This window comes from Bos indicus x Bos taurus, chromosome 3 (genome assembly GCF_003369695.1).
Source record: "Bos indicus x Bos taurus breed Angus x Brahman F1 hybrid chromosome 3, Bos_hybrid_MaternalHap_v2.0, whole genome shotgun sequence".
NCBI lineage: Eukaryota > Metazoa > Chordata > Mammalia > Artiodactyla > Bovidae > Bos > Bos indicus x Bos taurus.
The window spans coordinates 78,249,841-78,274,544 of NC_040078.1; the positions used below are offsets into that span (position 1 = coordinate 78,249,841).

A 24,704-nucleotide genomic window follows, 5' to 3' on the forward strand; every position below is an offset into this window, starting at 1 on the left:
CAGTTATGTTGAATTAATAATTCCTCAATTTTTTGATGCTGTCTTTTTAGCTTGCTTGCAGAATGCACTTTCACTTAAATGAATCAAAATTTGTTTCATTTTTGAAAACATAATCAAGACCATCCAGGGTCACAGTGTGGCTTTCATGGGCACTAGGCACCTTTACCTTCATAAACCCCTTTTGCAAGTAAGATTAAAAAGTTTGTATATGTGTAGGTATGTCTTTACATATATATATATATATATATATATATATATATATATATATAATGTTTATGTTTATATATATATTGTTTATATATGTATATGCAAGCTACAGCCCATGGGGTCACAAAAAGTCATGACTGAGCAACTGAGCATGCATGAGCACTTATATGAATATATATTCATATAGATTATGTTTTACAACTGTTGATATAAAAGTAAATATATTAATGTCACATGTTAAAACGCTTTCTTTGGCCTAATGGTTCATTTTTTTCTTGTGATTTCAAGTGAAATTAAACATTTTCATAGATTTCTGAAGGTATGGCAGGCCCTGGGTGTGCCTATTGTGCCTCTTTGGGGAAGTCAGCACTGGACATAGTTTAAACTAAGTGAACTCCCTCTGGGAAGGGACATTGAATAGGAGTTCCATGCCAAGGCTTTGTAATAAGGAATGCTAACTTTTGTGTTAAATAAGTATTCAAATGTGAAAATAAGAGAATGGCAACTGTGTAAGTAGTAAGTAGGGCATCTTTGAATATTTTTCAGTTAGAGAAAACCACATACATGTTCTTATTGGTTTGTGGGTAATTCTTTCATCACACATATTGAGACCACAAGTCAAAATGGAAATGTATTCTCAGACCGACATTAACTATAGCTACTGGGTAATTTAATTCTTCTTTTAAAGTCTACCCTCATATTAGCACCTAGACCACAAAGCACTATTTTAGATGAAAAATCCAATCAAAATGACTGACTAAACTTTAGGACAATTTTTGCATACAACTGTGTAGTACAAAGTTTCAAAATGTCTTCTGTTTTTTTTCCCTGTGCTAATTAATATATATAACAGATTATTTGTTGAGGGGAATTAGTATGATTTATATTTTTCTGAAGTTTCCATTGCACCTAGTCCTTGTTGCAGTTAATAAATTTTCTGTAGACACTGCTGATTTATGGTAATAATGATAAATAGTATCTTTTAAAATGTAATCATTCATTCAACAGTTATTTAACATTTAACACCCACTGTATTCTAAGCACTACTTTAGACACTGGAGCTACCATAATGAACAGAAAAGGTAAAGTCTCAACCTTTGTAGAGCACACAAATACATATATTATATGTCTTGTGTTGATAAACATTCAGAAGGAAAAAGGAAGGGGGTTAGGAAATGCTAGGAGTAGGGGTGAGGGGGGATCTTTTTAGAGAGGAAGATAAGGGAAGACATGTCTGAGAATCTGAGAAGGTAGTGCTGAAGCAGTACAGAATCAAGAATTATGCCTTTCTGGAGGAAGTGCATTGTAGGTGATGCACAAAGGTCCTGAGGCAGGTCCTTGTCCGTCCTGTTCAAGAACAGTAAGGAGGTCATTAAGGTTTGGTAGACTGAAGGAGATGGGAAGGAATGAGATGAGATCAGAGAGTCCTAGATGAGAGGAGATTTATAAGGCACTGTAACATCACATAGAGCCATGGAAGGATCTCTGAGTGAAACGGGAGACTGAACAGAGGAGTAACATCTGAGATGTGTGTGTGAAAAAGATTACTCTGACTATTTGTGAATAATAGACTATAGCACTTTGACTTTTCACTTTCATGCATTGGAGGAGGAAATTGCAACCCACTCCAGTGTTCTTGCCTGGAGAATCCCATGGACAGAAGAGCCTGGTGGGCTGCCGTCTATGGGGTTGCACAGAGTCGGACACAATTGAAGTGACTTAGCAGCAGCAGCAGCAGTCTATAGCAGGGCAAAGGTGGAGGCTAGAGCACCAGTTTACTAACCCAGATGAGAGATGACCTGGCTTGGACGAGGCAGTGAAAAGAAATTAGTTTTTTAAAGATAGATGCGATAAGTTTTTCTGTCAGTTAAATGGGGGCATAGTAGAAAGAAATCCAGGAGGACTCCAGTGATTTTTAACTTGAATATTGCAAAGGATGGAGTTGCCACTTACTGAGATAGGGAACATGAGTCTGAGGAGAGGGAACTAAGTATTTGGTTTTGAAAATATTAGCTTTTGGACATTAAGAGGAAACATTGAGTATGAAGTTAGGTAAAATTTGGCTGCAGCTCAAGAGATATGGAGATATGGACTGGAGGTACAGATTAGGGAGTTTTACAGCATAAATTTGGTTGAGATCTTTTAGATAATGAATGTAGATAAATATAATAAGAGGTCCTAGAACAGAGCTCTGGATCACTATTCAGTTCAGTTCAGTTACTCAGTCATGTCCAACTCTCTGCGACCCCATGAAACCCAGCACGCCAGGCCTCCCTGTCCATCACCAACTCCCGGAGTCCATCCAAACCCATGTTCCTTGAGTCGGTGATGCCATCCAACCATCTCATCCTCTGTCGTTCCCTTCTCCTACTGCCCTCAATCTTTCCCAGCATCAGGGTCTTTTCCAATGAGTCAGCTCTTCTCATCAGGTGGCCAAAGTATTGGAGTTTCAGCTTCAACATCAGTCCTTCCAATGAACACCCAGGACTGATCTCCTTTAGGATGGACTGGTTGGATCTCCTTGCAGTCCAAGGGACTCCCAAGAATCTTCTCAGTTCAAAAGAATCAATTCTTCAGTGCTCAGCTTTCTTCACAGTCCACATCCTTACATTCTCACATCCTTACATGACCACTGGAAAAACCATATCCTTGACTAGACGGACCTTTGTTGGCAAAGTAATGTCTCTGCTTTTGAATATGCTGTCTAAGTTGGTCATAACTTTCCTTCCAAGGAGTAAACGTCTTTTAATTTCATGGCTGCAGTCACCATCTGCAGTGATTTTGGAGCCCAGAAAAATAAAGTCTGACACTGTTTCCACTGTTTCCCCATCTATTTGCCGTAAAGTGATGGGACCAGATGCCATGATCTTAGTTTTCTGAATGTTGAGCTTTAAGCCAACTTTTTCACTCTCCTCTTTCACTTTCATCAAGAGGCTCTTTAGTTCCTCTTCACTTTCTGCCATAAGGGTGGTGTCATCTGCTTATCTGAGGGTTATTGATATTACTTTACTAGAATGAAGGAGAATTGACAAAAGAAACTGAGAAAAAGCATTCAGGAAGAACCAAAAGGGAGTGCTGTCCTGGAAGATCAAAGAAGGAAGTAAAAAGTTAAGTTAAATGTTCCTGATAATAAATCTACCCTTCCTGAAAAGGAAGGTAGGAACTGAGAATAAACTGTTGCATCTGCAATGGGAACGTCATTAGCAACACTGATAAGACCTGGAGGTGGAAGGCAAAGCTTGACAAGATTAAACAGAGGATGAAAAGAGAGGAAGTAGAGGTGGAAAGTACAAACAGCTCTGTTTGAAGAGTTTGCCATATGAAGGAGCAGAGAGATAAATTAGTGGAAGGGGGTGCCTAGGGAAGGTAGATGCTACAGCATTTTGAAAGCTGATGAGGAGATCCAGTAAAAATAGAAAAGGTGATGATACAGAAGAAAGGAAGGAGTATTGTTGGAGCGATGTCCTCTAGCAGGCAGACAGAGAAAGATCTAGTCTTTAGTGGAGAGCTGGCCTCAGGGCAGTGGTAGTTCATCCACAGTAATAGAAGGGAAGACCAAGTGTGGGGTACAGATGTCAGTGTGTCATCAGATGAGGGAGGTTGTGGTATTTCTTATAACTCTTATTTTCTCAATGAAATAGGAAGTTAGTCATCAACAGAGAGTGAGAAGGGGGAGAAGATGTTGGAAACCAAAGATGAAACAGTAACAAAATAATTGCCTGGTTAGTGGGGGAGTGACTTGACCAGTGAAGTTCCACAGGACTACTGGGTAGCTATCTGGGCTCAGTTGAAGTGAGTGATCATGAATATAAAGTAATATCAGTCAGTAAGTTTGTATTTGTCCCCAGCCACAATTAGCTCTCCAAGCACTGGTGTAGAACCAGTGAGAAGATGGATTTTAATATATGAACTGATTTTTAAGTCCTAAAAGAACTCAGTAGAAATATAACATCACAGCCTTAAATATATTTGGAATTATATTTAAGAACTCTGTCTGGCTATTATGAATATGAATATAGAGAGAAACATGTGGCAAAAGCAAACAGGTCTTATGAAGTAGAAGAGTAACAATTGATTTTAAGGGTCTTATTAAAACTAAAAGACCCTATTGGTCTCTCATGGTACAAGAAAATATACTATTGGTGTTATTCTAAATAGTTTATGATCTTGTCATGCACAGAGATGTTGTCTATTTTTTAAAAGTTTTCTAGCATTTAACATAGTTCTGAGAAGACATGAAATTCTAAATAAATATTTGTTAAATTGACTTGAATAAAATAGAATGAAGGGCCACCAGGCACTCATTTTCATTCAACAAGTATTTACTGAGTACCATGCCAGATATTGCAAGAGCTTCCATGATAAAGAAAGAACATATTTACATGTAGCTGTTGAGGGTAACAGGACAACAGTAAGTAGTGAAGGAGGAAACAGACAGAGCTGGACTCCATCTCAGGCCAGGCTGTGAACATTAGGCTACATGTATGGTCACTCTCCCAATGGACTCTGAACTTTGTGCCCAGTGTCTATAGAAATGGCATACCAATGGAAAACCAGACCCCCGATAAAAGAGCCTCAGGACTTGTACTTGGGCTCTCCATTGCCTAAAAGAATATGCTAATTATCTCTGTAACAGAACAAAGTCGTAAATTCCATTATGTTTATCGGGATATGACCACAGTCCTATTGATAAATGTCCACTGTTTATCTAGTCTTGTGACACATGAATCATGGGCTAACCTTGATCGTATCTCTCTTTTATCTTTTCCAGACTAGTTTCTAGGAATTGGGGGAGGTGGGTTTGAGCAAGTACACTTAGGGTATATAAGGTTTTCACAAAAACTGGTCGGGGTCCTTGGCTAGGAGGAGACTCGGCCTTGGACCTGCCGGTATAATAAACTGCACTCCACTATCTGCACTGTCCTTCTGAGTGAGTTTGTTTCCTGGAATGCGTGGCTACAACAGTAGATGCTTAATAGCAGAGGTTTTATTTTTGTTTGTTTGTTTGGTTTGTTTTTTTCTATCACCACCCATTGGTGCAATACTTAGCAAAATACAAAGGGGTTGAGAAGGGTATGTGAAAGGTCATGCTGGTGGAGTCACTACAGAAGTCCTGTACAGAAAGAAGATTCTTGAAACAACATAGACACAATTCCTCTGCTTTACAACTTCAACCCCACACCATCTGGAGGCCCTCATGGCCCCACTGCTCCCATGGAGGGAATGCCATCTTTCTGCCACTGTGGAAACAAGTAGGTGGGCTGAGGTGAAATGCCTCTCTCTGTACATGATTTTACTGGAAAATAGAACCACAGGAGCTGGAAGTGAAACCTTGCAAATGCTGATATCTACGCAACTGCCAAAGTAGAAAATACCCTGAGAACTCAGGGTTCTGAGTTCTCAGGGTATTAAAAAGAAGAACCTTTTTAAATCTGATACTACCCTCAACCAGAAAATTCATTATAAGTCACCTTTTTCCTAGGGGGGAAAGACCTTACTCATTAGTTAGAAATGGATTTCTGTAATTTTTCTCAGTTCATGGATGTGTTTTTAATTAATTGTGAGATGAACAGATGTCTGTTTTCTTTTCCAATTTGTCTGTGGTTACAGGAGCTCATTCTTTGAATTTGCTAGAGGAATACATTCATTTTTATGCTATCACTTCACATCCTTTATGTCCTTTTTAAGATACAATAAAATTCCACTAATCTGGACTCAGTCAATTTAGAATTTGGGTTAGATTTGCCTAAGCTTGGCTATAATTTACTCTCAGTTTCAGAAAAGACATGAAAAAATACCTTTTTAATATATAGGACCTTGTATTATTATTATTCAACTTGATTGTGAAGGGAGGATACAGGAAATGTCCATTTCTAATTGTCAGAATGATCACTCAACACATGTTTATTGAGCACTTTCTAGATGCCAGGCCTCATCCTAGGCTAAAGAAAGATAGCAGTAAACAAAGCAAGCAAAAATTCTTGCCCACATTGAGTTTACGCTTCTAGTTTGAATGACTTTAAAATGAGTGACTTTACTATTGATGTATGTACACCAGCTTGAAAATTAGTCTTACTTATTAGACCACGTTTGACATTCTTTCTAGATAGTCATCTGTCTAAAGTTATTATTACTTGAAAAGAAAGTAAATAAAGTTATTGCTTACAATAACCTGTAAGTGATCATTTTTATGGCTTTGCATTCATCTTCTCTCCCAAATCAGTCAGGTTTTGATTTTAGAATGAATCAAAAAAGTCTAGAGAGTCAGTCTTGAGTTTCATCATAATGTTCTAACACTCTAACATCATCTTTTTGTCAGTTTCTAAGCATTTCCTATTTGTGAGCCTTTTCTTATAATTTGCTTTCTTATAAGTTTTATAATACTTAGTTTTGTATTACCTATACTCATTTTTCAGGAGGCTAGGGCTTAGCAAAGCTAAACAAATTTTCCAAGGTCACTCAGCTAGCAACTGTGGCAGATACTGTTAGATTACTGAACTGCATCCACCATACCCTTCTCCTGGGTTCCCGTCCAGATAGAGTAGATGTGTAATTCAATTCTGGCCAATGAGATGCAAGTAGAAGTCCATGGGAGAATTTCCTTTTCCTTTCACTACTTTCCTGCCTGAAACTTGGATGAGAAGCCTGGATGTGCAGCACCCGAGGACTAGGGTCAATGTTCTAAAGACTGCAAAGAAGAAAGATAGAAAGAGCCTGGGTCCTTGGAGTACAATTGAATTAACACACTAGCTCTGCACTACCTACCGCCAATGGCTTGACATAAATAAAGCCTTGTCTGTTTGGGTCATTGCACTTGGGTTTTCAGATATTTGTACCATTAAAGTCTTCTAACTGATAAGTCTGCAAACTGGAAATCAAACATTAAAGTCTAAAGCTCATGCTCTTTCCAATGGATATTTTTGACAGTTTACTCTTTAATAAACCTAGTCTTCAGACTTTCAAAGTGACTTTTTGAGTACCGAGAACAATTTCAGTCCTCATAACTACTGTAAGTAACCCTCACTTGATAAAGTAGATATGTCCCTTAAAAACCACCATGTATAAATAATTTAGACATATATAATTGTCAATGCATTAATGGCTTTTAAAGAGATGTATAACAATCTTATAAAATTGTGAGAACATTTTAATGATACTAAATAGGAAATTATGCATGGTCGACAAGTGTTTTTTAAGAAACATATTTTTTCAAATTGTGTTATGCCTATTTCAAGTTTACAACACAGTCTCATTGCCAGGAATCCAAGAAGGCATATTAGCAAGATTTGAGAGAAGTAAACCATACTCACTATGGTGACAATAATCAACAAGATAATAGCAAATATTGACAAGAATGTGGGGAGGTTGGAATCCTTGGTGGGAATGTAATGGTGTGGCTCCTTTTTTAAAATAATTTTTTTAATTAACTAATTTATTTTAATTGGAGTATAATTACTTTACAATGTTGTAGGGGTTTTTGCTATATGTCTACATGAATCAGCCATGGGTGCACATGTGTCCCCCTATCCTGAACTCCCCTGATGTGACTTCTTTAGAAAACAGCATGGCAGTATAAAAATGGGCAGAAGACCTGAATAGACATTTTTCCAGAGAAGATATACAGGTAATCAATAGGCACATGAATAAATGCTCAACATTGCTAGTCATTGCGTGCGTGCTCAGTCGCTAAGTCATGTCTGACTCTGTGATCTCATGAACTGTAGCCCATCAGGCTCTTCTGCCCATTGGATTTCCCAGGCAAGAATACCAGAGTGGGTTGTCATTTCCTTCAAGGGATTTTCCCAACCCAGGGATCGAAACTGCATCTCCTACATTGGCAGGCAGATTCTTTACCAGTGAGCCACCTGGGAAGCCCAGTGCTAATAATTAGAGAAATGCAAATCAAAACACTAATGAGAGGGAATGCACCAGGGTGATTCATTGGTTAGGAATCCACACTCTCTGCCAAGGGCCTGGGTTCGATCCCAGGACGGAGAACTAAGACCCCACAAGCTACATGGCAAGATCAAAGAAGCCCAACAACTCTCTCTTCCACCAAATACCAATGAGATATCACCTCACACCTGTCAGAATGGTTATGACCAAAAACTCTACAAATAACAAATGTTGGCAAGGATATGAGTAAAAGGAAACCTTAGTATACTGTTGATGGGATTGAAAATTGGTGCAGCCACTATAGAAAACAGTACGGAGTTTCCTCAAAAAACTAAAACTAACATATCATTCAGGAATTCCACTGCTGAATATATATTGAAAGAAAATGAAAACACTCATTCAAAAAGAGACATGCATCCTGATGTCCATATATATATACACAATGGAATATTACTCAGACATAAAAAAGAATGAAATTATGCCATTTGTAACAGTGTGGTTGGACCTAGAGGGTATTATGCTCAGTGAAATAAGTCAGACAAAGAGAAATCTGTTTTCATTTATATGCAGAATCTAAAACAAATGTATATGACAAAAAAAGAGATAGACTCACAGATATAGAAAGCAAACTAGTGGTTACTAGTAGGGAGAGGAGAGAGGGAAGGGACAAGATGGGGTATAAGATTAAGATACAAACTATTATCTATAACATAAATAAACATCAAAAATATATTGTATAGCATAGGGAAATACAGCAATTATTTTGTAATGACTTTAAATGGAGTATGACCTATAAAAATATTGAATCATTATGTGGTACACCTGAAACTAACAAAATACTATAAAGCAGCTATACTTCAATTAAAAAAAGAGTGTGGCAGTTCCTCAAAAGTTTAAACTGACTTAGCATATGACCTCACCTTCATGGATCACAGCCTTGTTGTGGCGAAGGGGCTTGCGTAACTCAGTGAAGCAATGAGCCATGCAGTGGAGGGCCATGTAAGACAGACAGATCATAGTGAAGAGTTCTGACACAACCTGGTCCACTGGAGTAGTGAATAGCAAACCACTCTAGTATTTTTGCCTTGAGAACCCATGAACAGTATGATAAGGCAAAAAGATATGGTACAGGAAGATGAGCCTACCAGGTCAGTAGGTGCCCAATATGCTACTGAGGAAGAGCAGAAAAGTAGCTCCAAAAAGAATGAAGAGGTTCGACCAAAGCAGAAACCACGCTCAGTTGTGCACATGTCTGGTGGTGAAAGTGAAATCTGATGCTGTAAAAAATGATATTGCATAGGCGTTGAAATTTTAGACCCATGAATCAAGGTAAACTGGACATGGTTAAGCAGGAGATGGCAAGAGTGAACACCGACATTTTAGGAATCAGTGAACTAAAATCGACCAGAATGGGCAAATTTAATTCAGAGGACGATTTTATCTACTACTATGAGCAAGAACACCTTAGAAGAAATGGAGTAGCCCTCATAGTCAACAAAAGAGTTCAAAATACAGTATTTGGATGCAATCTCAAAAACAACAGAATGATCTCAGTTCGTTTGCAAGGCAAATCATTCAACATCACAGTAATCCAAGTCTATGCCCCAAGCACTAATACCAAAGAAGCTGAAGTTGAATGGTTCTATGAAGGCCTACAAGACCTTCTGGAACTAACACCAAAAAAGGATGTCCTTTTCATCATAGGGGCCTGGAATGCAAAAGTAAGAAGTCAAGAGATACCTGAAGTAATAGGCAAGTTTTGCCTTGGAGTACAAAATGAAGCAGGGCAAAGGCTAGCAGAGTTTTGCCAAGAGAACGCACTGGTCATAGCAAACACCCTCTTCCAACAACACAAGAGACAACTCTACACATGGACATCACCTAATGGTCAATACTGGAATCAGACTAATTATATTATTTGTAGCTGAGGATAGAGAAACTCCATACAGTCTGTAAAAACAAGATCGGGAGCTGACTGTCATATCATCAGGCTCATATCATCAGTTCCTTATGGCAAAATTCAGGCTTAAATTGAAGAAAGTAGGGAAAACCCCTAGACCATTCAAGTATGACCTAAATCAAATCCCTTATGATTATACAGTAGACGTGATAAATAGAGTCAGGAGATTAGATATGGTAGACAGAGTGCCTGAAGAACTATGGATAGAGGTTCATGACATTGTACACAAGTTCAGTTCAGTTCAGTTCAGTCACTCAGTCGTGTCCGACTCTTTGTGACCTCATGAATCACAGCATGCCAGGCCTCCCCGTCCATCACCAACTCCTGGAGTTTACTCAAACTCTTGCCCATCGAGTTGGTGATGTCATCCAGCCATCTCATCCTCTGTTGTCCCCTTCTCCTCCTGCCCATAATCCCTTCCAGCATCAGAGTCTTTTTCAATGAGTCAACTCTTCACATCAGGTGGCCAAATTATTGGAGTTTCAGCTTTAGCATCAGTCCTTCCGAAGAACACCCAAGACTGATCTCCTTTAGGAGGGACTGGTTGGATCTCCTTGCAGTCCAAGGGACTCTCAAGAGTCTTATCCAGCACCACAATTCAAAAGCATCAATTCCTTGGCACTCAGCTTTCCTCACAGTCCAACTCTCACATCCATACATGACCACTGGAAAAAATCATAGCCTTGACTAGACGGACCTTTGTTGGCAAAGTAATGTCTCTGCTTTTGAATATGATATCTAGGTTGGTCATGACTTTCCTTCCAAGGGGTAAGCGTCTTTTAATTTCATGGCTGCAGTCACCATCTGCTGTCATTTTGGAGCCCAAAAAAATAAAGTCTGACACTGTTTCCCCATCTATTTCCCATGAAGTGATGGGACCAGATGCCATGATTTTCATTTTCTGAATGTTGAGCTTTAAGCCAACTTTTTCACTCTCCACTTTCACTTTCATCAAAAGGCTTTTGAGTTCCTCCTCACTTTCTGCCATAAGGGTGGTGTCATCTCCGTATCTGAGGTTATTGATATTTCTCCCAGCAATCTTGATTCCAGCTTGTGTTTCTTCCAGTCTAGCGTTTCTCATGATGTACTCTGCATATAAGTTAAATAAGCAGGGTGAAAATATACAGCCTTGACGTACTCCTTTTCCTATTTGGAAACAGTCTGTTGTTCCATGTCCAGTTCTAACTGTTGCTTCCTGACCTGCATACAGATTTCTCAAGAGGCAGGTCAGGTGGTCTGGTATTCCCATCTCTTTCAGAAATTTCCACAGTTTATTGTGATCCACACAGTCAAAGGCTTTGGCATAGTCAATAAAGCAGAAATAGATGTTTTTCTGGAACTCTCTTGCTTTTTCGATGATCCCATGGATGTTGGCAGTTCAGGAAGTTCACGGTTCATGTATTGCTTAAGCCTGGCTTAGAGAATTTTGAGCATTACTTTACTAGCATGTGAGATGAGTGCCATTGTGCAGTAGTTTGAGCATTCTTTGGCATTGCTTTTCTTTGGGATTGGAATGAAAACTGATCTTTTCCAGTCCTGTGGCCACTGCTGAGTTTTCCAAATTTGCTGGCATATTGAGTGCAGCACTTTCACAGCATCATCTTTTAGGATTTGAAATAGCTCAACTGGAATTCCATCACCTCCACTAGCTTTGTTTGTAGTGATGCTTTCTAAGGCCCACTTGACTTCACAATCCAGGATGGCTCTAGGTGAGTGATCACACCATTGTGATTATCTTGGTCGTGAAGATCTTCTCTGTACAGTTCTTCTGTGTATTCTTGCCACCTCTTTTTAGTATCTTCTGCTTCTGTTAGGTTCATACCATTGGCAGTGACCAAAATCATCCCCAAAAAAAGAAATACAAGAAGGCAAAGTGGTTGTCTGAGGAGGCTTTACAAATAGCTGAGGAAAGAAAAGGCAAAAACAGGCAGGTAAGAAAAAGATACACCCAACTGAATACAGAGTTCCAGAGAATAGCAAGAAGAGATAAGAAGGTCTTCTTAAATGAATAATGCAAGAAGCAGAAGAAAACAATAGAATGGGAAAGACTGGAAATTGCTTCAAAAATTGGAGATTTCAAGGGAATATTTCATGCAAGAATGGGCATGATAAGGGACAGAAACAACAAGGATATAACAGAAGCAGAACAGATTAAGAAGCGGTAGCAAGAATACACAGAACTATACAAAAAAAAGTCTTAATGACCTGGATAACCACAATGAAGTGAGCATTCACTTAGAGCTGGACATCGTGGAGTGTGAAGTCAAGTGAGCCTTAGAAGTATTACTGCAAACAAATAAGGGGATGGAATTCCAGCTGAACTATTTCAAATCCTAAAAGATGATGTTGTTAAAGTGCTGCACTCAGTATGCCAGCAAATTTGGAAAACTCAGCAGTGGCCACGGGAAATGGTCAGTTCTCATTCCAATCCTAAAGAAAGGAAATGCCAAAAAATGTTTACACTACTGTACAATTGCACTCATTTAACATGCTAGCAAGGTAATGCTCAAAATCCTTCAAGCTAGGCTTCAGCAGTATGTGAACTGAGAACTTCCAGATGTACAAGCTGAATTTAGAAAAGGCAGAGGAAGCAGAGATCATAGAGAAAGCAAGGGAATTCCAGCTGGATAAATACTAAACTGGAATCCAGATTCCTGGGAGAAATACCAGTTACCTCAGGTATGCAGATGATATCACTCTAATGGCAGAATTGAGGAGGAACTAAAGAGCCTCTTGATGAAGGTGAAAGAGGAGAGTGAAAAAGCTGGCTTAAAACTCAACATTAAAAAAACTAAGATCATGGCATCTAGTCCCATCAGTATATGGCAAATGAAAGGGGGGAAAAGTGGAAACACTGGCAGATTTTATTTTCTTAGGCTCCAAATCACTGCTGACAATGACTGCAGCCATGAAGTTCAAAGACACTTGCTCCTTGAAGGAAAGCTATGAAAAACCTTCATGGCATATTAAAAAGCAAAGGCATCACTTTGCTGAGAAATGTCCATAGAGTCAAAGCTATGGTTAGCTACCATCACTGATTCAATGGACATGAGTTTGAGCAAACTTCGTGAGATAGTGACAGTCAGGGAAGCCTGGCGTGCTCCTGTGCATGGGGTCACAAAGAGTCAGACATGACTTAGAAACTGAACAACAATACCATACGACCTAGCCACTCCATTCCTAAGTCTATGCTCAAGAGAAATGAAAATACATGTCTACACAAAAGCTTGTACATGAATGTTAGTACAACATTATTCATAATAGCCAAAAATCTGGAAACAACCCAAAATGTCCATCACCTAGTGAATGTGAATAAGTTAAGTGTGATATATTCACACAATGGAAAATTATTTAGTCATAAAAAAGAATGAAGGACTGATACATACTACACCACAGATGAATCTTGAAAACCTTACCCTAAGTGACAGATGCTCTTCATGAAAGACTAATTTGTATGATTCCTTTTACATAAAAATGTCCACAGTAGGCAAACCACAGATGATACCTAGGGCTGGGAGAGTTGAAGGGAAATGTGGGGTGACTGCTAATGGAGATATGGTTTCTTTTGGCATGAAGAACATGTTCTAATATTATGGAGATGGTTGCTCAACTCTTTGAATATACTAAAATCTTTGAATTTTGCACTTTAAATAAGGTGCATTGTATGGAATATGACTGACCTAGAGCCAGACATCCTGGAATGTGAAGTCAAGTGGGCCTTAGAAAGCATCACTACAAACAAAGCTAGTGGAGGTGATGGAATTCCAGTTGAGCTATTCCAAATCCTGAAAGATGATGCTGTGAAAGTGCTGCACTCAATATGCCAGCAAATTTGGAAAACTCAGCGGTGGCCACAGGACTGGAAAAGGTCAGTTTTCATTCCAATCCCAAAGAAAGGCAATGCCAAAGAATGCTCAAACTACCACACAATTACCACTCATCTCACACGCTAGTAAAGTAATGCTCAAAATTCTCCAAGCCAGGCTTCAGCAATATGTGAACCGTGAACTTCCTGATGTTCAAGCTGGTTTTAGAAAAGGTAGAGGAACCAGAGATCAAATTGCCAACATCCTCTGGGTCATTGAAAAAGCAAGAGAGTTCCAGAAAAACATCTATTTCTGCTTTATTGACTATGCCAAAGCCTTTGACTGTGTGGAGCACAATAAACTGTGGGAATTTCTGAAAGAGATGGGAATACCAGACCACCTGATCTGCCTCTTGAGAAATTTGTATGCTGATCAGGAAGCAACAGTTAGAACTGGACATGGAACAACAGACTGTTTCCAAATAGGAAAAGGAGTACGTCAAGGCTGTATATTGTCACCCTGTTTATTTAACTTATATGCAGAGTACATCATGAGAAACGCTGGACTGGAAGAAACACAAACTGGAATCAAGATTGGCGGGAGAAATATCAATAACCTCAGATATGGAGATGACACCACCCTTATGGCAGAAAGTGAGGAGGAACTCAAAAGCCTCTTGATGAAAGTGAAAGTGGAGAGTGAAAAAGTTGGCTTAAAGCTCAACATTCAGAAAACGAAGATCATGGCATCCAGTCCCACCACTTCATGGGAAATAGATGGGGAAACAGTGGAAACAGTGTCAGACTTTATTTTTGGGGGCTCTAAAATCACTACAGATGTTGACTGCAGCCATGAAATTAAAAGACGCTTACTCCTTGGAAGGAAAGTTATGACCAACCTAGATATCATATTCAAAAGAAGAGACATTACTTTGCCAACAAAGGTTCGTCTAGTCAAGGCTATGGTTTTTCCTGTGGTCATTTATGGATGTGAGAGTTGGACTGTGAAGAAGGCTGAGCACCAAAGAATTGATGCTTTTGAACTGTGGTGCTGGAGAAGACTCTTGAGAGTCCCTTGGACTGCAAGGAGATCCAACCAGTCCATTCTGAAGGAGATCAGCCCTGGGATTTCTTTGGAAGGAATGATGCTAAAGCTGAAACTCCAGTACTTTGGCCACCTGATGTGAAGAGTTGACTCATTGGAAAAGACTCTGATGCTGGGAGGGACTGGGGGCAGGAGGAGAAGGGGACAACAGAGGATGAGATGGCTGGATGGCATCACTGACTCAATGGACGTGAGTCTGGGTGAGCTCTGGGAGTTGGTGATGGACAGGGAGGCCTGGCGTGCTGCGATTCATGGGGTTGCAAAGAGTTGGACGTGACTGAGCAACTGATCTGATCTGATGGAATATGAAGTATACTCAATAAAGCTATTGTACTAAAAGAGTTTATTCTTTTATAATTAATATGTATTATTCAGTTTTCATTCCAATCTTAAAGACAGGCAATGCCAAAGAACGTTCAAACTACTGCACAATTGTACTCATCTCATATGCTAGCAAAGTAATACTCAAAATTCTCCAAGCCAGGCTTCAGCAGTATGTGAACTGTGAACCTGTAGATGTTCAAACTGGATTTAGAAAAGGCAGAGGAACCAGAGCTCAAATTGCCAACATCCATTGGATCATCAAAGAAGTGAGAGAGTTCCAGGAAAACATCTATTTCTGCTTCATTGACTACGCCAAAGCTTTTACTGTGTGGATCACAACAAACTGTGTAAAATTCTGAAAGAGATAGGAATACCAGACCACCTGACCTTCCTCCTGAGAAATCTGTAAGCAGCACAAGAGACAACAGTAAGAACTGGACATGGAACAACAGACTGGTTCCAAATAGGAAAAGGAGTATGTCAAGGCTGTATATTGTCACCCTGCTTATTTAACTTATATTCAGGGTACATCATGCGAAATGCTGGGCTGGATGAAGCACAAGCTGGAATCAAGATTGCTGGGAAAAATATCAATAACCTCAGATATGCAGATGACACCACCCTTATGGCAGAAAGCGAAGAAGAACTAAAAAACCTCTTGATGAAAGTGAAAAAGGAGAGTTAAAAAGTTGGCTTAAGACTCAACATTCAGAAAACTAAGATCATGGAATCCGGTCCAATAACTTCATGGCAAATAGATGGGGAAACAATGGAAACCGTGACAGACTTTATTTTGGAGGGGCTCCAAAATCACTGCAGATGGTGACTGCAGCCATGAAATTAAAAGCCACTTGCTCCTTGGAAGGAAAGCTATGATCAACTTAGACAACATATTAAAAAACAGAGACATTACTTTTCTAACACAGGTCCATCTAGTCAAAGCTGTGGTTTTCCCAGTAATCATGTATGGATGTGAGAATTGGACTATAAAGAAAGCTGAGTGCCAAAAAATTGATGCTTTTGAACTATGGTGTTGGAGAAGACTCTTGAGAGTCCCTTGGACTGCAAGGAGATCCAACCAGTCCATCCTAAAGGAAATCAGTCCTGAATATTCACTGGAAGGACTGATGCTGAAGTTGAAACTCCAATACTTTGGCCACCTGATGTGAAGAACTGACTCACTAGAAAAGACCCTGATGGTGGGAAAGATTCAAGGCAGGAGGATAAGGGGCCAACAGAGGATGAGATGGTTGGATGGCATCACTGACTCGATGGACATGAGTTTGAGCGAGCTCCGGGAGTTGGTGATGGCCAGGGAAGCCTGGCGTGCTGCAATTCATGGGGTCACAAAGAGTCAGACGCGACTGAGCAACTGAACTGACTGATTGACTGATTAAAAGAAAAATAAGTAATCAACTAATCAAGGTCAGTGGGTCCACGAGATAGTAAAAGTTCCAGGAGATAGACAGCAAGGCCCTAGGCATTCTCTGTCAGTCTGGCACATAGAAATTTTCTGTGAGCTTCAGCTGTGGTGTTTGCTCCTATACTGCCCTTGTTTTCACATTCTTAAAGTTGCCTTTGGGCTTCCCTGATGACTCCTCTCTGTCCATGGGGCTTCTCCAGGCAAGAATACTGTAGTGGGTTGCTAGTCCCTTCTCTAGGGGATCTTCCCAACCCAGGGATCTAACTTGCATCTCCCACATTGCAGGCAGAGTCTTTACTGTCTGAGACACCATGGAAGCCTCCTGATGGCTCAGATGGTAAAGAATCTGTCTGCAATGCCAGAGACCCAGGTTTGATACTGGATTGGAAAGATGACCTGGAGAAGGGAATGGCTCCCCACTCCAGTATTCTTGCCTGGAGAATTGGACTTGACCGAGTGACTGACACACACACACACGCAGGTTGCCTTTGCAATGAGATTCTTGTCCTCATGACCTCTTTTCATCTCAAAAACACTACTTAATCCCAGAAACAAGGAGGAGAGGGTTAAGTCTTAGACACCTGTTAGAATCCTGGCTCCATGATGTCTTAGCCAAGTGACTTTGGGGAAGTAACATAAGCTCTGTAAAAGGGGACAATTATAATAGTTACTTGCAAGGTTGAGCTGAAGATTGAGGATGTGAAGCACATGAAGTAACAGAGTGCAGTGCTTAGCAAATTGTGTACTGTTTGACATCACAATCTATCTCTGATCTGAGTGTTTCCATCATTCCTTTTGTACCCAACCATACCTCTGCTTAGTGAAAGATGTGAGCTTCTTGCCCATGGCATGTAGCCAATAACTCCAGGCTTAGTAGTGTATTCATAAAATCTTTCTAGTTTTTGTCCAGATATTTTGAGCAGAGTGGTGTTACAATTTATGTTTCACTTAGTCAAAATTATTCTGAGTATCTAGCAGATGGAGAGAGCAAGATTGGAAGGTTATTCCCTTCCATAATGATGAGACTTGGATAGCATCTCTCAAATATGCCCTTTTATCTGGGTTCCCACACCACTTTAGCAGAAAAAACTAAATTAGGAAGAAAGCAGTCAGGCCATGCCAAGTTCAAATCCCACCTCTCCCTCTCATAGTTGTGTGGTCCTAGACGCATCATGTAACCTAGCTAGGCCTCAGTCCCCTGTCTACAAAAATCAGGAAAATAATCATATGTACCCCATAAGGTTGCATAGGGGATTAAATGACTTCCCAGCTTGTGCTAATGGTAAAGAATCCACTTGCCAGTGCAGGAGACTAAGAGACATGGGTTCAATTCCTGGGTCAGGAAGATCTCCTGGAGGAGGGCATGGCAACCCACTCCAGTATTCTTGCCTGGAGAATGCCATGGACAGAGGAACCTGGTGGGCAACAGTCCATAGGATCGCAAAGAGTCAGACACAACTAAAGCAACTTAGTACAGCACAGTGCAATATCTAATACATATATATAACATACAAAATGTGTCAATGAACTATTATCAGTAAGGTTTCTGCCCAACAGTAGGCTATTAGTAGTTCAGTTTTGGAAGAGTCAAAAGTAACATGAAGGGGTCAACACCACAACCCGTGTGTTTTTCAAAAGTCAACTGTACAAAATTGAAGGCTTTCTTTGAAAAAAAAAAAAAATCAAATGAAACAAGAATAGGGAGACCAATCTACCCCAGTTTGCCCACAGTTTTTCCCTCCAAATTAGTGATATTATTTCCATCTTTAACACTGGCAAAGGATTCCGAAACAGACTGACATACATGGATATAGTTTAGATATAACCCAGAAACATTTGAGTTGTGTACATTAAGGAGGGAAAGATTTTTCCACATTAACCATTTCCTATTTTGCAGTTTATAAATAGTAGAAACTAACAATACTCTTCCCCTAATCTAAGTTTCCACTGTTTCCCCATCTATTTCCCATGAAGTGATGGGAAACAGTGGAAACAGTGTCAGACTTTATTTTGGGGGGCTCCAAAATCACTGCAGATGGTGACTGCAGCCATGAAATTAAAAGACGCTTACTCCTTGGAAGAAAAGTTATGACCAACCTAGATAGCATATTCAAAAGCAGAGACATTACTTTGCCAACAAAGGTTCGTCTAGTCAAGGCTATGGTTTTTCCTGTGGTCATTTATGGATGTGAGAGTTGGACTGTGAAGAAGGCTGAGCACCAAAGAATTGATGCTTTTGAAGTGTGGTGTTGGAGAAGACTCTTGAGAGTCCCTTGGACTGCAAGGAGATCCAACCAGTCCATTCTGAAGGAGATCAGCCCTGGGATTTCTTTGGAAGGAATGATGCTAAAGCTGAAACTCCAGTACTTTGGCCACCTCATGCGAAGAGTTGACTCATTGGAAAAGACTCTGATGCTGGGAGGGATTGGGGGCAGGAGGAGAAGGGGACGACAGAGGATGAGATGGCTGGATGGCATCACTGACTCGATGGACGTGAGTCTGGGTGAGCTCTGGGAGTTGGTGATGGACAGGGAGGCCTGGTGTGCTGCAATTCATGGGGTCGCAAAGAGTCGGACACGACTGAGCAACTGAACTGAACTGAATCTAAGTTTGTATGAAGTAATATAACATTTATGACTAGTTATTTGTCTTTAAGCATAAAACTTTTGAACTTTTGGCTGCATGGTGGTCTGGCTCCCGAAGTCTGGTTAGTGTTAGATCATAACAGAAGAGTGTTTCCACAAAGCTCTCCTCAACTCCAATTAAGAAAGTATTACTTTCATTCAATTATTGCTTTCAGTTTTAAAGCTGAAAGTCCTTTGTCCTGATAGCTCCCTTATTCTTCCCTGGCTTGCCAGGGAAGATGGTTGATATATATAGACACCAAATTTGAGATTTGGGGTTCATTATTAATACTCTCTTCCATGAATTTAGTGCTAACTATGGACCTGGCATTACTTTGCTGACAAAGGTCCATCTAGTCAAAGCTATGGTTTTTCCATATGTGGAATATGGATATGAGAGTTGGACTATAAAGAAAGCTGAATGCCAAAGAATTTATGCTTTTGAACTGTGGTGTTGGAGAAGACTCTTGAGAGTCTCTTGTACTGCGAGGAGATCCAAATAGTCCATCCTAAAGGAAATCAGTCCTGAATATTCATTGGAAGGACTGATGTTGAAGCAGAAAGTCCAATACTTTGGCCACCTGATGCGAAGAACTGACTCACTGGAAAAGACCCTGATGCTGGGAAAGATTGAAGGCAGGAGGAGAAGGGGAAGACAGAGGATAAGATGGTTGGATGGCATCATCAATTCAATAGATATGAGTTTGTGCAAGTTCTGGCAGTTGGTGATGGACAGGGAAGCCTGGTGTGCTGTGGTCCATGGGGTCACAGAGTCAGACACAACTGAGCAACTGAACTGTACTGATGGACCTGGCATGGTGATTCACACTTTAAAAGTCAAATTCCACTTAAACAGAATTAACCTATCCATTAGGTTCTATTTTCAAGCCTATTTTAAAGATAAAGAAATGACAATTTGGAGAGTTTAAGTGCCTAAATCCTAGAAGGAGCAGAGAGCTGAGATTCAAGGAAAGATCCTTTTAAAACTGTGCTGTATCACATTAGGTCCTTGCCCACAGTCACCTCCAATGAGTAAAAACAGCAGAAAGATTATGGAACATATTGCCTCACAGGGTGAAAATATCAATGGCCTGAAAAGTGTTTTGGTGGATTCCTTGATTGGCATTAGGGAGTTGGGGATAGTAAAGATGCATTTAACATTTGAGGCAGATTTCTTGGATCCCTGCTGGAGGCACAGCACTGGCTGAACTGGAGTGGAATTGCTCAGGATAGACTGTTGAGGAGGGAACCTACCTCTTCACGTACACCACATACTTTGTGTCTATGTAGGTGGGCCTCCCAGGGTTCCAGGTACAAGTCATGTTGCCAGAATATTCATAAATGACACAGGCTACTTTGTCAGGTACATCTGGTGGGTCTGCAACAAAATGTATCACTTAGGAACCACCACAGAAACATCAAGGTTTTTTATAGTTAGTTGATAACCATTCCATTTCATTTGGAAAACCAGGTCAATCAGCACTTCCCCATTCCACCCCTTCCAGCTCACATTCCAGCCCACTTTGCCCTGAAACATTGCTGCTTTCCTTCACATACTTTACTATATTCCCTCTTTGGGGATACTAAGGTGATCAAGTTCCTCCCATCCAAATGAATTCCTCCCCAAATTATCTTCCCTCAGCTGTCAGTATATCTTTCTCTTTTTCACAATAGCTTTTTTCTTTTTTAAAGTCCATTATACTGGTCTTTTCCCTCAGTTCCCATTTACTTTTGAACCCCAAACAATCAAGATTCAGACCCACAATTCCACCAAAACCACTGTTGTTAAGGTCATCAATGACTTTCTAATCCACAAATCCCATGATTTCTTTATGGTCATCATTGAGCTTGAACTCTGCAGAATTTGCTATTTTGGTCTTTCCCACCTTGATATCCAACCAGTCCATTCTAAAGGAGATTGGTCCTGGGTGTTCTTTGGAAGGAATGATGCTAAAGCTGAAACTCCAGTACTTTGGCCACCTCATGCGAAGAGTTGACTCATTGGAAAAGACTCTGATGCTGGGAGGGATTGGGGGCAGGAGGAGAAGGGGACGACAGAGGATGAGACGGCTGGATGGCATCACTGACTCAATGGACGTGGGTTTGGGTGGACTCCGGGAGTTGGTGATGGACAGGGAGGCCTGGCGTGCTGCGATTCGTGGGGTCGCAAAGAGTTGGACATGACTAAGCGACTGAACTGAACTGAACCTTGATATCTCTCTGCCTTTTGGCTGTTGTGAAAGGCTCTCCATGTTTTTCCTCTACTCTAGCATTCGAATGCAAGGGGAGCAGGTTTGATCCTGGGTCAGGGAACTAAGATCCCACATGCGTCAGGGTGAGGCCAAAAAGAAAAAAAAAGTTTGATAGTCATACATACATACTCAACCTTTAAAAGAAAGGGAATTCTGACCCATGCTATAACATAGATGAACCTCGAAGACATTATGCTAAATAAAATAAGCCAGCCACAAAAGGACAAACACTATATGATTCTATTTATAGGAGATGTCTAGAACAGTTGGACTCACAGAGACTGAAAGTAGAATGGTGGTGGCCAAGGGTTGAGGAGTTGGGAGAAATGAAGAGTTGTTGTTTATTGGGTACAGAGTTTCGGTTTTGCAAGATGAAAAGAGTACTGGAAATGGATGGGGGTGATGGTTGCACAATGATGTCAATGTGCATATTCATCACTGGCATTCATAGAACTTTGCACTTAAGAATCATTTAAAAAGTACATTTCACTACAGTAAAGAAAGATTAAAATTTTTTAGGCATTCACAGAATTCGATTTCTAGTTTCTTTTTCTCTTTTCTCCCATGCTTTCAACTCTTTCTCTGAATGGCCAAATTTTGGAGAATATTGTTAATTTCTGTCTGCCACCATCCTTCCTTTTGAGAACTGACATCTTCCTCATTCCTAACCTCATCTCCACTCCACCCCTGTGCCACGGGGTGTGCCTTGACACACAGAACTGTGCCCTTGACCTAGTCTGCCTGATGGAGTATTTCCATTGGGAATGAACCCGTGACCCAAGATGAACCAATCAGAATTATCCAAGGAACTTTTTCTGGGGCTACTGTAAAAGATGTGCTTTCTCCCTGCCGTATTTACTGTCTCTGAGTGTCATGTAAGCTATGGGCTTTTGATGGCCATCTTGCTGTCATAGTGAAACAGTCTATTTAAGAATTAAGCCAGCACAGGGGAAAACACAACCCAAGAGATGAGAAAAGATGAGAGAGTTCTGTTGGAGCCCTTGGAGCCTCTAAAGCCTATGCTGCTACTGCTGCTAAGTCGCTTCAGTCGTGTCCGACTCTGTGCGACTCCACAGACGGAAGCCCACCAGGCTCCCCCGGCCCTGGGATTCTCCAGGTAAGAACACTGGAGTGGGTTGCCATTTCCTTCTCCAATGCATGAAAATGAAAAGTGAAAGTGAAGTCGCTCAGTTGTGTCCGACTCTTAGCGACACCATGGACTGCAGCCTACCAGGCTCCTCCGTCAATGGGATTTTCCAGGCAAGAGTACTGGAGTCGGGTGCCATTGCCTTCTCCAAAAACCTATGAAACCCCAACAAATATAGAACAGCATCTGGAATTTTCAGATACATCATCCAGTAATAAATTACCAAGAATCAAGATCAAAAAAGAAGTATGGAAATACTGGGCATTTATCACATGCTCACTTTTTAGAGGTGGTTCTCTCAGCTTGTACCTACTTTTGCAATACTGCCTGGGAAACTGATTACTCAAAAAATGATATGAAAAATGAAAGGATGAAACTAATACAACATTGTTAATCAACTATAAAATAAATATTAAACAAAAAAAAATAAACCAATAATTATGTCCCATTAAGGAAAGAAGAAAAATGAAAGGATGGGGCCTCAGAACAAATAAAAATACAGACATTTATGCACCTGAAATTATACCCAAAGATTTAGCTTAAATATAGATATATTCCTGCACTTCATCTATAAATCATCTACCAAAAATACTACTTATAAAATAAGAAATACATATATGGAAAAAATTTATCTTCATTGCAAACTGAACCAATAATAGATGTCATTTAGAGCTATCAAATTGGCAAGGATTTTGAAAAATGGTAATCCATAGTGTTGAAATGGACTCAAGGAAATCCTCTAACACACTGCTTGTGGAAATGCAAATTGGAACAACCTTTATCATAATCTGTAAAAGCAGGAGTAATATCTTGCAACCCAGCAATTTTACATCTAGGACTGCATCCTTACTAAAATGTTCATAGATACACAAAAATATTTGGCTAAAAGGGTTTGCCTCTTAAAGTGTTGTTTATAATAATGGAAGAATTGGAAACCAGCTTAATTTCCCAAAATACACTCCTGAAATACAACCAAAAACAAAGTTATTGAAGACAATATAAGTATCTGGCCTTGGAAGCAACTCAAAATACATTTAATTAAATAAATAAGGCCCATATGATAAAATGAAAAAATAAGTTACAAAATAGTATAGTATAGTATAGTGGGCTCATTTGAGAGACAGAGAGATAAAGGGGTAGCGAGAGAGATAGAAACAGAGACAGAGAAACAGAGAAAAGAGACAGAGACACACACACAGAGAAAGAGACTGAAACTAGAAAGACATATTCCAAATTATTAAAGATGGAGTCTGCTAGTAGGAAGATTATGAGATTATAGAAATGATGTGTATTTCTTTTTTGTTGGTCCAAAATGTTAAATAAAACATTCTACTTGAATGAAATTTGATTTAATGATTTAAAAACATATTTTCAAACAGTAAGAACACACTAAAGTGCTTTAAAACATTATGATGAGTTGTAGCATCAAACGGCAGTGGGGGAGAAATTGGACTCCAAGTGAGAAAAAATAAATCTTTAAGTTTTACTTGAGCCTTAAAGGAGGTAGGGGTAGAAACATAAATTTAAATCATTTTGGATATTGATTGACTGGGGTCCTTCAGTGATTTGTGCTGAAGTTATTTTTTCCCTCTAGTTTGAGAGTATTTTTGATTCGGCCATCATAAAAGACAACTATCAGTCTTTTGGGCTATGTTATTCTACAGCATTTTCTCTGAAGTGAATGCTCAGGGTTATGTCCGGTAACTAATTAACTTTGTAAAAGATCAAATAGATTAAACACTTATGTGCAAATAAACATGCTATTTGTTAATATGAAGCTATGTAAAGATGGGAATGTGAATATAGATATAAAATAAGACCAAATTGTTTTTAGATTCCATTGTGTGTGCCTAGTCACTCAGTCATGTTGGACTCTTTGCAACCCCATTGGACTGTAGCCCTCCAGGTTCCTCTGTCTGTGGGATTCCTGGGCAAGAATACTGGATTGGGTTGTCATTTCC

The 24,704-nt window shown here is 39.9% G+C and overlaps 1 protein-coding gene across 1 annotated transcript in view; it reads right to left on the reverse strand.

Moving 5' to 3' along the window:
* Positions 1–24,704, reverse strand: part of IL23R (interleukin 23 receptor) — a 75,991-nt gene that overhangs the window by 42,597 nt on the left and 8,690 nt on the right. Inside the window, exon 4 of the mRNA XM_027536949.1 lies at positions 20,599–20,722. Within this exon, the coding sequence (XP_027392750.1) occupies positions 20,599–20,722 (124 nt within the window). The remainder of the gene's footprint in view (positions 1–20,598; positions 20,723–24,704) is intronic.